The 12894-nt window shown below is 44.0% G+C and overlaps 1 protein-coding gene across 3 annotated transcripts in view; it reads right to left on the reverse strand.

Annotated features, from left to right (window-relative positions):
• Window positions 1-12249, reverse strand: part of Cpne8 (copine VIII) — a 191908-nt gene extending 179659 nt beyond the window's left edge. For all 3 annotated transcript variants that reach the window (NM_001357979.1, NM_025815.2, NM_001033851.1), the window contains exon 1: window positions 12029-12249. Coding sequence is in view for 2 of the 3 variants with exons in the window: in NM_025815.2 (NP_080091.1) it covers window positions 12029-12165 (137 nt within the window). In the remaining variant the exon portion in view is untranslated. The remainder of the gene's footprint in view (window positions 1-12028) is intronic.
• Window positions 12250-12894: the final 645 nt, after the last annotated feature.

The following is a 12894-nucleotide window of genomic DNA, read 5'->3' on the forward strand; positions in this document are numbered from 1 at the left end:
AGCTGACGCAAACACTATGTAACCGAGCATCAGTCCAACTGGCTTTGCCTTCCAGGCACTTACTTTACATACATGAGAAGTATATGACTGTATTTCCCAACTTTTTCTTTCTTTCTCCATTAGCAGTTGAGAAATCAGTTACAATTTCCACCACTTGTATGCTCAATATCTCCACATTTCAAAAGAAAACCTATACACACAGGTCAACTCGGTCAGTATATAATCTTTACCAACGACCTTGTGAAGGCAAAGCTAGATCCACAGGTTTTTGTTTTCTTCATATTTTTTTTGGATTTAGTTTTTGAGATTATAATAATAATTTCACCATTTCCTTACTCCTTCTCTTTCCTCAGAGCCCTCCCAAATACTCCTCCTGGCTCTCTTTTAAATTCATGGTTCCCTCCAGGTTTTCAACTATTTTCAGAAATCGGTTTAAATCAATGAATAATTCAAATTGTACTTCACAGCAATCTGAGCTTTGCAGACTCCCCTAGCGAGTTTAAACAGAGGACAGAATCTGAATTTGAATATTAGCACATGTGACCAGGCGACCCAGGGACTAAAGATAACTTCCTAACGTGCGGTCATCTCCACCATGGGTGATGCAGGTCATCTCTATCATGGGTGACAAGTGGAAAAATGCACCCCTGAATCACAAGGACTCACCTTGTTAAGACAAGCAAATAAACTCAGTACCAGCAACTACAAACCCACTGTGCATTTAGTTCTATGAATCCTAACATGTAAATGGATAAGCTCATCAAAGACCCTCACCCAGCCATGTCTCCTTCCTCCTTTCTTTATATGACTGTTTTACTAACACAGTGGAGGCTGCAATTGTTCCTTCCTTACGTCTTCCATTCGGAGTTCCCAACACTATAAGATACACTCCTTCAACAACCTCGTGTAAGCTATCAGAAAGCAGTTTCTACTCGAGATGCTAGCTAGACTCTCAGGCAAATGTGGTACAATTATTAGGACTCCATTGGTATTTGACAAGATGTAATTCCATGCATATCTGATAGTCTTTTGAATGTTTCTTCAACAATCATTAAGTCATCGGGAGCCAGAGAAAGGATGGAGTATAAGAGACTAGCTGTGAATGCCTGTGTTCCTGCCTCTATATCATTTGTATTTGGTTAAGAGGAGAGATTGGCAAACAGTTCTGTGAAATGTAGAACACTCACAACAAATTCCTTGCCAACTAGAGGGTAAAAGTTTCAACCAGTTTTATCTGAAAGTCTTTACAGTAAGTAACAGGGATGTGTCAACTATCAACAAAGTCCAACTATCCACAGGACACTGTGACAGACAATACTGGTTTGCTCCTGCTTCAGCTGATCTGAAGTGGCTTGGAACTAGGAAGGCTCTAGACACAGGCAGTGGAGAGAAGGGAAGCTGGAGACAGGAGATGTGAAACTAAACAGTTAGGTCAAGACCCCAATACCTGACAAAGGTAAAGGCAGGAGAACCAGAATTTCAAGGTCAACTTCACTACATAGTGAACCCAAAAACAACCTATGCTACAAGCAAAACTAAAACCAAACAAATAATCAAAATGTCTAAAGAGCCTTAAAGCACTGTCAATTGAGGAGTTGTAAACAAAACTGTAATAGTATATCTGCCCTTTCCTACCTCCTAGGAGATTTCACACAGCCCTGATATGTCAATGATGGACAGAGACACATCCTCACTCTCTATTTGAATGGGAACTTCATCAGAACCACAAAGATAGATCCGGGATGGGGGTGTGGGCAGGGCAGGTCACTGGAATCTTTATATATTCCTCTCGCATGTATGGCCACACTTAACACATCTCCTTGCTCTGCTTTACTCTATTCGTTACCTCTTTCAATTGGCATGTTGAGTGAGTAGCTGAGCCTGGCATGTTGGGACTGCCAGTGCCAATCTCATGGCCTAAAAACTCTGGTAACACTTGCATCCTGGTACAGACATGTACCTAATCAGCATCGTAGTCAGCCATATTAAACGGTAGGTATGGAAGAAGTAGCCGGAAGTGAAAGCTTAAATGCCAAATGACAGAAGTTTTACTAATGTAATAAGGATGTTTTTAAAAATGCAAGGGATTTAGTCCCAGGTGAAGATATAAACTAGCATTTTCTGGTGGGCCCACAGGCTGTGTGAAAAGTCTCTGAGGAAACGCTGTTGACAGTTCTGTTGAAAACAGCAGGCGTAGACCATTTTCCTCAAATGAGAAGGAAACGAGACAAGCACACAATAATTGCGTGAGAAAAATCACCGCATTGCCTCCACACCGGGAGCTGCTCGGCACCTACATACACACAAACGAGACACCTGTGTCCCCCAGCTTCATTGAAGAAGAGTCATGTTCAGTTTTGGGGTTTTCTGACTTTATAGTTACCACGATTAATGAGGTCTGTGCCTTAAAAATACCTCGTACAATCAAGCATTACCAGAGTTAGGGCTAAATAGAATCAATGGAGCATTCAGACCCTTCCGCTCTGTTAGAAGCGCTTTGGATATTACTTAAACAACTCAGCGAAAGTTCATAGCTAGTCAAAAGGAGGAAGTGGCATGATTTACGGCCTGCAGCTTCCCAAGCAAGTGTGCTTATTTTAACATAAACATCACACACACACACACACACACACACACACACACACACAAAATGGACACAAAGATCAGATCTGCCTTTTTCATCTCTAGAAACGGTTTCTTTCTCTTGCTCTGTTCTTGTGGCTTGACATTGTCATGACTTCTGACTTTTCAAAAAAAAGTTTTATTCACATTTTTTGTGGCACTAAATTTAAAAAAAAAAATTGATTTAACAAATACAGAGAGTCCGTAACAAAGTACATTAACAATTTCTCCCTGAAGAGAGAATCCATTTGAAACTTACCAAGATTTGCTCACTTTGCCGCTTCAAGTAAGTTAGTAAAAATATTTTTCTTCGATATAAAATCCTTCTTGAGTCAAAGAATAAGATATGTTTGTATGCTTTCCTTTAGATACATTATATAGGATGTCAGACATACAAGTTTAGTTTCTCTGTGTGTGTGTATGTGTATGTTTGCGTGTGCATATGCAGAAGCCAGAGGTTCAGATCAGTAATATTCCTCAGTAATTCTCTACCCTGTGTTCTAAGACAGAGACTCCCAGTGAACCGGAAGTTTGCTTATTCTGCACAATGCTGGGCCAGGGAGCTCGGAGGAACTCTCTTGTCTGCTTTCCCAATAGACACACGCCTGAACCTAGCAATTTATCAAAGGAGCTAACGGCCCAGCTGCCCCTCGGAGTTCTATTGATTGTCTATTTTTGTGCAACACATTCCAAATTAAAGAAGCAAATCCTATGTCAGTAGGCAAAAACAGTGTCCGCTTCTAAAAGTGATTGTTTATACTTGGAAACAATGTAACCTAATTCAAAGTTATCTGTTTCCTGTGTGTTCACACGAAAACCTTGAAGAGCCAGGCAGTGATGGTGCTCGCCTTTAATCCCAGCACTTGGGAGGCAGAGGCAGGTGGATCTCTGAGTTTGAGGCCAGCCTGGTCTACAGAGTGAGTTCCAAGACAACCGGGGCTACACAGAGAAACCCTGTCTCAAAAAACCAAACCAAAACAAACAACAACAACAACAAAAAACATAGACTAACAGACTGGATATGTAAACAGGACTCAGCATTTTGCTGCATACAGGAAACACACATCAATGATAAAGACAGATACTACCTCAGAGTAAAAGGCTGAAAAACAAATTTCCAAGCAAATGGTCCCAAGAAACAAGCTGGAGCAACCGTTCTAATATCGAATAAAATCGACATTCAACCAAAAGTTATCAAAAAAAATAATAATAAGGAAGGACACTTCATAATGGTCAAAGGAAAAATCTACGAAGATGAATTCTCATTTCTGAACATCTACACTCCAAATGCAAGGGCACCCACATTCATAAAAGAAACTTTAATATTGAATGGCCTAGAAGCACCTAAAGAAATGTTCAACATCCTCAGTCATCAGGGAAATGTAAATCAAAACGACTCTGAGATTCCACCTCACACCAGTCAGAATGACTAAAATCAAAAACTCAGGTGACAGCAGATGCTGGCGAGGATGTGGAGAAAGAGGAACACTCCTCCATTGCTGGTGGGATTGCAAGCTGGTACAGCCACTCTGGAAATCAGTTTGGTAGTCCTTCAGAAAACTGGACATAGTACTACCTGAGGACTCAGGAATATCACTCCTGGGCATATACCCAGAAGATGCTCCAACATATAACAAGAACACATTGTCTACTATGTTCATAGCAGCCTTATTTATAATAGCCAGAAGCTGGAAAGAACCCAGATGCCCCTCAACAGAGGAATGGATTTAGAAAATGTGGTACATTTACACAATGGAGTACTACTCAGCTATTAAAAACAATGAATTCATGAAATTCTTGGGCAAATGGATGGGACTAGAAAATATCCTGAGTGAGGTAACCCAATCACAAAGGATATGGTATACACTCACTGACAAGTGTATATCAGCCCAAAAGCTCCAAATAACCAAGATACAATTCACAGACCACAGGAAGCTCAAGAAGGAAGACCAAAGTGTGGTTGCTTTGGTTCTTTTTAGAAGGAGAACAAAATACTCACAGGAGCAAATATGGAGATAAAGTGCAGAGCAGAGATGAAGGAAAGGCCAACCAGGAACTGTTCTAACTGGGGATTCATCCCATATACAATTACCAAACCCAGACACTATTGTGGATGCCAAGAAGTACATGTTGAAAGGGGCCTGATACGGTTGTCTCCTGAGAGGACCTGCCAGAGCCTTACAAATACAGAGGCAGGTGCTCACAGCCAACCATTGAACTGAGCATGGGGTCCCCAATAGAGGAGTTAGAGAAAGGACTGGAGGAGTTGAAGGGGTTTGCAACTCCATAGGAAGAACAACAATATCAACCAACCAGACACCCCAGAGCTTCAGGGACTAAGCCATCAACAAAGGAGTACACATGGCTCCAGCTGCATATGTAGCAGAGGATGGCCTTGTCATGAATCAATGGGAGGAGAGGTCCTTGGTCCTATGAAGGCTCGATAAATGCCCCAGTGTAGGGGAATCGAGGGTGGGGAGATGGGAGTGAGTGGGTAGGTGGGTGGGTGGAGGAGCACCCTCATAGAAGCAGGGGGGGGAGGATGGGATAGGGGGTTCTGGGAGAGGGAGGGGACTGGGAAATGTAAATAAAGAAAATATCCAATAAAAAAGAAAAGAAAATTGGTCATGGAAAAATACATGCAAAAAATGCAAATAATATTAAGTCATAAAAAAATAAAATGTGAGGGTAGTATTAGAATTCAAAGAACGGTCCACTGAATTACCATACTCTGTGGACCTTCGTAAATGACAGGCAAGCCACAAGGCAAGGTTTTCAGACACTCAGAAAGCTGGAGATTCTAAGTCCAAGTGAGATTGAAAGGCAATGGCTGATGGATGAGGAAGAACCCTGATCACCATCCAGCAAACAAAACCAGCCATCCTCCAGACTTATTCACCCACAGGTTGTCCTACCATGCCCCAATGCTAAAAGCAAATGACTACTGCCTGCGCCAGAGGGGTCTAAGTATAGATAGAAAGGAGGCAGCAGCCTCCAGAGTCCCAGGATCTGGTAGACTGGTTTTAAAAGAATATTCCTGGACAATAAAACACAATAGATCAAGGACCCTGAGACAGAAAAATAGCATATGCACACCAGATAGCCTTGGTTCACTTCAATTCTCTCTTTCATGAAGCCTCCTGCTTCCCTCTGAATTCCTCCAGAAACAACTTCAGGCAGCCAGGACTCGTTAACAAGTGAGCAAAGTTAGCTCACAAGATTGACTCCATTTGCTATCTCCGCTGGAAGCTCTGTTTACTTGACACATGACAAGCACACTCAGAAGCAAGCTGCGGGAAGAACATCTCGATTTATTAATATCGAACGGTGATCAGGTCGAAGATGAACAGAACCGGCTAGACTCCTGTTGAGAGGAAAGTCTAGATCCACCACTGTACAATCTCACCTTGTTTTTGGGGAGATGATTGAGTTAAACAAGAACTTTGAAACAGCCAGGGCTTGGTTCTAGAAATAACCTACCGTAATATCCTTCTAAAAATTTCTCCGACAGGGATAGCAAGAAAGCTGAGCAGGTAAAAAAAAAAGCACTTGCCATACAAGCTATATATATACAACCTGCATTTGATTGCTGGAACCCACAGTGGCAGGAGAGACTGTCACGAGCTGGAACTCTGACATCCACATACATGCCATGGAATGCTCATGCCTCCTGAACCATAATAATAATAATAATAATAATAATAATAATAATAAATATTGCTATTATTATTATTTAAAATCCCAGACACTCAAATTAGGTAGAACCTTATAGACAGCAATGTGTGTTATGTCAACCAAGTTACATTGAGCAAGGAAAAGTAACAGTTTATAACTATATGTTAATACTGTACTTTGCCCTTTTATTTCTTCTTCATTGTTATTGAAAATAAATCCAGGTCAGGCCTAGTGCTTTTAAGTCTATCGTCCCAGCATGCAGAGTTGAGGTAGGAGGATCACACGTTTCAGGCCAGCCTAGACTATAACATTTGCATGGGGAAACCCTATTGAATATAAAAGCAGAAACATACAAACAAACAAGAAGAAACCTCCAAGATAAATCACTGCATCAAATAATACCATGTCATCCTGTCTACACATGTGTTAGATTAAACTATTAAAAAGTTATTATGATTAATACCATTGTATTATAGCAGTGTAATTGTCTATTTAAAAGTATAGTTACAAAACATAGATTATGACTTAGCTACTTTGCACATGGCAAGTGTGAGATTCCCTTCTATTTAACTTCAGTTTTCATCAAGGAGCAGAGTTAGTGTCAGAGAAAGACGGGGAAGCTCAAGACTGGCTCTGCCCTGCACAAGGAAGTAATAAACCAAAAATTGACAGCCCCAGGACAAAATGCTTTAAGCAAAGCAAAGGAACTGAACCTCCTTAACGATGAAGACTAACCCTGACTTGAAAACCCACCCTCTTATAAGTGGTGTTCTCTGGACTTCTCTCAAGACTAGTTTTAAATTCTCGAACATACCTTTCTAATTTAAAAGACAAACTCACTAAGACTTGAATTTGATTGCACTTCCCTCCGTTTCCCAAAGCCTAGAAAAGTGCTTTAGATGGAAATTCTAGCATGAAAATCAGTTGTAATCAGCATGCCGCTATCTCTGCTTAGTCAGAGTTATTTGATCATCAAGCCTGCAAGTTTTGGAGTATAGAACCAGCACACGGGAACTTGTGGGAGTAGAGCCCAGCATCACATTCCCAGAGATGTCTCAGTAGATCTGCTGTGGAGCTCAGGAGCCTATAGTAGAAACCCTCTCAAGTTCGCAAACACCAGATGATCTCATTTAAGCCTGGCATGTTTACTAGCCACTCAGAATACAACAGCAAGAGTCACAGTGGATGTGACATTGTTACACTGTGTTCAAGAATTGAGGCATGCCTATTTGATAAGTTGTGAGAACCAACTGTGGGAGGAGTACAGAAAACTCCAGCTTAAGAAAGGCGTCATGAAAGGAGATGACATTTGATTTCACTCTTGAGAACAAATAAAACTCTAATTAAGAAGAGGGAACGAGCCAGGTGGCGGCGGCACATGCCTTTAATCCCAGCACTTGGAAGGCAGAGGCAGGCAGAGTTCTGAGTTCGAGGCCAGCCTGGTCAACAAAGTGAGTTCCAGGACAGTCAAGCCCAGGATGATCAGCTGGTGTGGTTTGGAACTCTGGATCAAATTTTGTTGCCATATTTATTTGCCAGGTATCTTGATAGATGATAAGCATAGGTTTGTTATGCTACATTCAGACAATTCATGGGAGAATTGGTTCGAGACAAGGAAACTACGGTCAGGTCCAGCTTTTAGGATGCTATCCCATGATGTGCATCCTCAAAACATTTCAGCTTCCTTCCATGTTGATGTTTAAAACCAATACAGCTACCATTCCGGGAGTAATTGAAAGGATCATCCAGCTTGATCCTGAACTTGAGAGCTGACGTGGAAAGACCAAAAGTGCGACATGCTGCACTGTCTACACTTACCATCAATAAACTAACGTCTCAGAACCAGGCAAGGTTTCCAGTGGAAGGTCTGGGACACCAAACCAGCCACAAAACCTGTGACCTCCAATTGGTCCTGCCTACAAGATGTGCTAGATAAAGGTGAAGTGGAAATTATGGGAGTGGCCAACCATGACTGGTCCAGCTTGAGACCCAAATCACTAGAGGGTGTTGACCCCAGACAGCGCCTGGAGGACCAGGAACCAGAGGCTGGATAGCCCAGAGAAAATGGCAAAAATCACTAAAATTGTAACAAAAAATATCACTAAAATATTGAGACAAATGCTCTGGGGAAAGTGATTAATTACTGTGAATTATTTTTCCCATCAGCTTTAGCATCCGTTTACACGTGTTTTCAGGATGAAATCGGAAATCCAGGTTAGCTGGAGTTGTATCATTTCAGCTGCAGGGAAGTTCAGTTAATCAGGTAACTTAAAATCTTTAAAAATCTACAAATTAATTAAGAAATGTAAACACTGACAGAGCTAGATAATGGGTAGAAGAGAAGTCAAAACTTGTGAGTTTGCCTTCAGGTAACTATAACCATATGGGGTCTTCATCACTAACAAGTTCACAGCCACTAAAATTGATGCTGTCATCTCTCCAATCCACGCGCATCTGCCTGGATCTGTTACAGTCCACCCTCCATCTTCCGTCCTTCTGTCACATACGTTGAGTACTAAGTTCCACAATGGCCTGTCCCAGCACCAGCCGAAGAAGCCTTAGTGCTAACTTTTATTCGAGGTTGCTATCTTATATAATGTTTATCTGCCAGTCACATTTCATGATCTCAGAGGTGACAGCATTTCACACTACTCATGAAGCACGGTTTAATTCCTGTGTGTATAAAAGACACTCAGATACTTGATCCGTAGAAAGAGCTATATTTGGCTCCTGGCTTCAACTGTTACCTTTCTTTCCTTCCCAAAGTGACAATGGATCTTTTGATTATAGGGAGCAGAGGAAGGTGGTTATCAAAGGGGGTTCCATTGTACGCTGTCTTTGAAGTATCAGCAGCGATCAGAGCTCTCTCAGACAACTAACTAGGCAGGGAATATGCTTGCCCTGCCTTCCTACAGCAAGGCTGAGAGGCTCTCAGTTGTACCTTCTTGCTAAGTGAACGCCTCACCACCATCCAGGGAAACTACATGCTCTGGGAACAGCTAGCTCTCTTTTCCTTAACTGGCTTACTAAGGTTAAAATAGAGTAGTTACAGAACTCTGTTAGCAGAACTCCGAGTGCCACTCTCTGCATGTTCTGGCTAGTCTTATGTCAACTTGACACCAGCTAGACTTATCTGAAAAGAGGCAACCTCAACTGAGATAATGCCACCATAATACCCAGCTATAGGATATTTTCTTAATTAGTGATTGATGGGGGAGGGCCCAGCCTATTGTGGGTGGTACCATGCCTGGGTTCATACTCCCAAGTTCTGTAGGAAAGAAAACAGGCTGAGCAAGCCATGGAAAGCAAGCCAGTAAGCAGCACTCCTCTATGGCCTCTGCATCAGCTCCTGCCTCCAGGTTCCTGCCTTGCTTGAGTTCTTGTGCTATTAAGCCAAACAAACAAACCCTTTCCTTCCCAAGTCCTGCTGTTTCATGATAGCCACAATAACCCTGCCTAAGACTTTGTATCACAACAGTAGCACACAGCTTAAGACATTGTATCATAAGAGTGCAGAGTTTTTATTTCCTAGCTAGCACTGCCATGTATGGTAACAAGCTTAGATAAATAATAAAAACCAGTTTTCAGGTAATAATAGTGAATCACAGGGTCAGAATTTGCACCCAGGACGCTGACTTCGAAGTTCAAATGATACCACCTCCTAAGGTGGCAAGAGTTCTCAACACCACAGAAAGGAAAAGGACTTGTCTGAAGCTATCAAGTTGTCAAGTACACGTGCCCAAGAGTAGAAATTACGTCCAGTTTGGTAAGAAACACACAATGAACTGAACCTAGACAACTCAAATAATAGACTAGGCCTGGACAAGCTTAGAAGAAATACTTGATACTAAGTGTTCCTTTCTCTTTAAGATTCTTTGATTTTTTTTTCCCCTATTTGAAACTTTTTTTTTTTAAGTTCCAAAAAGTAACCCCACATAGAAGAAAGACTCCAGGGGCTTGAGTAGGAAGCTAAAACAAACTGGTTTAAGCCAGTGCACTTCAGGATCCCAGTATACCTACAGCAAAGCATTAGTATCTTTGGTACATGAGACCAGGACTATCTCACCTCACTCCGAAGGAACTATAGGCTATTCAGAGTTGATGTGCCTTGTCTGTTTAGGGCCCTCCAGATGCCGCAGGATTTCAAACAAATGACAGACCTCTAAAAGATGCTGAGATAGTAGAATTCCTGACCACCCACTGCCCATTGTGTTATACGGTGTTAGGTAACAGTCACCTAATATTAAAGCCAGCTTCAGAGAGAAGAGATTCACCTACAAATCGCCACAGGAGTCTGCCAGGCAGCTGCTAACTGGAAGGAGCCTAGTGGAGCATTCAAAGCAGTTACCCCAATAACCCCAGGGCTGATGTCATGAACTTTCACATTCTGAGGTGAATCAGAGCAAATCCTATGTTATCCCAGGGTTTTCCCCTACCAAAGAACATGGCCACTTGGGGAATGGGTGCTAAAACTTGAATTTCCAAGAAACTTTAGTTTCAGGGCAGGAATGTTCAACCTGTGGGTCGCGACCCCTCTGTGAGTCACATGACCCTTTCACGGGGCTCACCTAGGACCATCAGAAAACACAGATATTTACATTAGGATTTGTAACAGTAGCAAAAATACAGCTATAAAGCAGCAACAAAAATAATTTTAAGATGGGGGGATCACCACTACATGGGAAACAGCATTAAATTGTCACAGCATTAAGAAAGCTGAGAACCTGTTTTAGCGGCGTTTAAACTTCAGGGTTTGTTTACAACAAAAATCACTCATGCTTATTAAAGTCTTTTACAACGATCTTTCCTTACAGAAAGGCTAAGAACATGTGAGGGCATTTAAAAACACGGGGGCGTAGAGGGGTAGGAGTGAAGTTTTCCAACGAGACCGGTGAAAGGAAGTATTCAGCCTGGAAGTGGGCACCTGGGTACGTGCAATGTAGTATTCTTAATATAGCCAACCATCTAATTCCCCAAAACTGGGGCAGCACAGCTATTCTACCTAACTTACTGAGGATCTGGCCCAGGGAGTATCAGGAAGGGAGTCTGAAACTGGCAGTCCTTGAGAGTTGCTGAAAGCATTCTGATGTTTGTCTACCGGCGGGCAGAAAATAAGTCGTGACTTCTCAATTCTTAGGTAAGCCTCTGCCTGGAAGACTGAACCTGGAACCGCTACAGGCCTAGGGTAAACGTCCCGGAAGGGTGGAGGGTAAGGAAGCTGGATGGTTCCAGGAAGTGAGTGGGGAGGAGGAAGCTGTGGAACTGGAGCTGAGCCCACCGCATGGCTTCCCGGACGCCTGGCAGAGGGAGTCCCTGGCCAAGGTGCGCAGCATCACGCGCGCTCTTGGTAGGACTGACCCTTCGGTTCCCGACATCACTGAACCTCTGGCCCTGATTGCGGTTGTTTAAAATAAATAAATAATTTTTTAAAAGGTTGCGAAGTGGGCGGCGGCTAGGGTTTCTGTAGCTGAGTCACAGCTTTGCCAACTTTCACAACATTTCCCAGAAAAAAAAAAAAAAAAGACTCAGCCAAAGCCCACCACTCTCGTCCCCAGTTCTGTGTCATTTGACCCTCTGGGGGGGAGGAGGGGAAGGTAACGTCAGCCAGTACCACAACTAGTCCCCACTCAGCATGCAACTTCTCACCAGCGCCAAGCCTCGTGGTACCTGGAGCGCTAGCCAAGTGCCACCAAGCTCGGATGGAAGGAAGAAAAGAGAGCCGCGTCCTCACCTGCAGGACACTGACACCTCCACTCGTGTGGCGGGGATGGCCGCACTCAGCTGGTTCAAGTCCCCGATGCCCGTGGCGCTGGTGTAGCGGCTGTCCATCTCGAGCTGAGGAACGGAGCACTTGTCCCGAGCCCACATCCAAGCTGCGGCGGGCTGAGCGCTGCTCGGAGCGGAGCTCCGCACCGACGGGAAGGGGTGAGGGTGGAGGCAGAGGAAGGAGGCGGAGGCGGCGCGGGAAGGGGAGGGAGGAGGCGGACCTCGTCGCGAATCCGGCGACCGAGCCAGTCCTGGCAAAGCCGCCTCGGTCTCCCAAGTGGCGCTCCGGGCTGCTCCCGCCCTGGGGCAGCCCCCGGGCGGTGACTGGGTCTGCAGCTCGGGGGCTCTGGGCGTAGGGCGCAGAGACAGTAGGTGACCCGGACAGACACCGCGCCGTCTAGTGGGAGAGCCCCAGGCGCCGGCGATTGCCCCCCGCCCCAGCTGATATGCTCCCCACTTCGGGCTACTGGACTGATGTGGTGGTGGGGCAAGGGATGGCCACCAGCCTTTGACTCCTGGTGCAGAGGGGCGTGCCAATATATGGGGCAAGCTTGGGTGGAGTGGACGCTGTTGGGACAATCGCAGCGTTATAAGAGAGGTTTCAATGCGTCTGCCATCCCCTGCAACTTTTAGGCGAGGGTCTCCTTAAGGCAAGATCGGCGCCTTGCAACGCACTTGCCAAACCGCAGGGATTTCTGCCCTGAGGCCCGGGAGGTCGTAATAATAACTTATAATCTAGCTCCTCCTCAATCCTGCTCCTCAAGACCTGAAAGCAGGGCAGCGTAAAGCAGATGAGCAGCTCGGGTGACCGGGGAGTTTAGCAAATAGATT

Source organism: Mus musculus, chromosome 15 (assembly GCF_000001635.26).
Source record: "Mus musculus strain C57BL/6J chromosome 15, GRCm38.p6 C57BL/6J".
Taxonomy (NCBI): domain Eukaryota; kingdom Metazoa; phylum Chordata; class Mammalia; order Rodentia; family Muridae; genus Mus; species Mus musculus.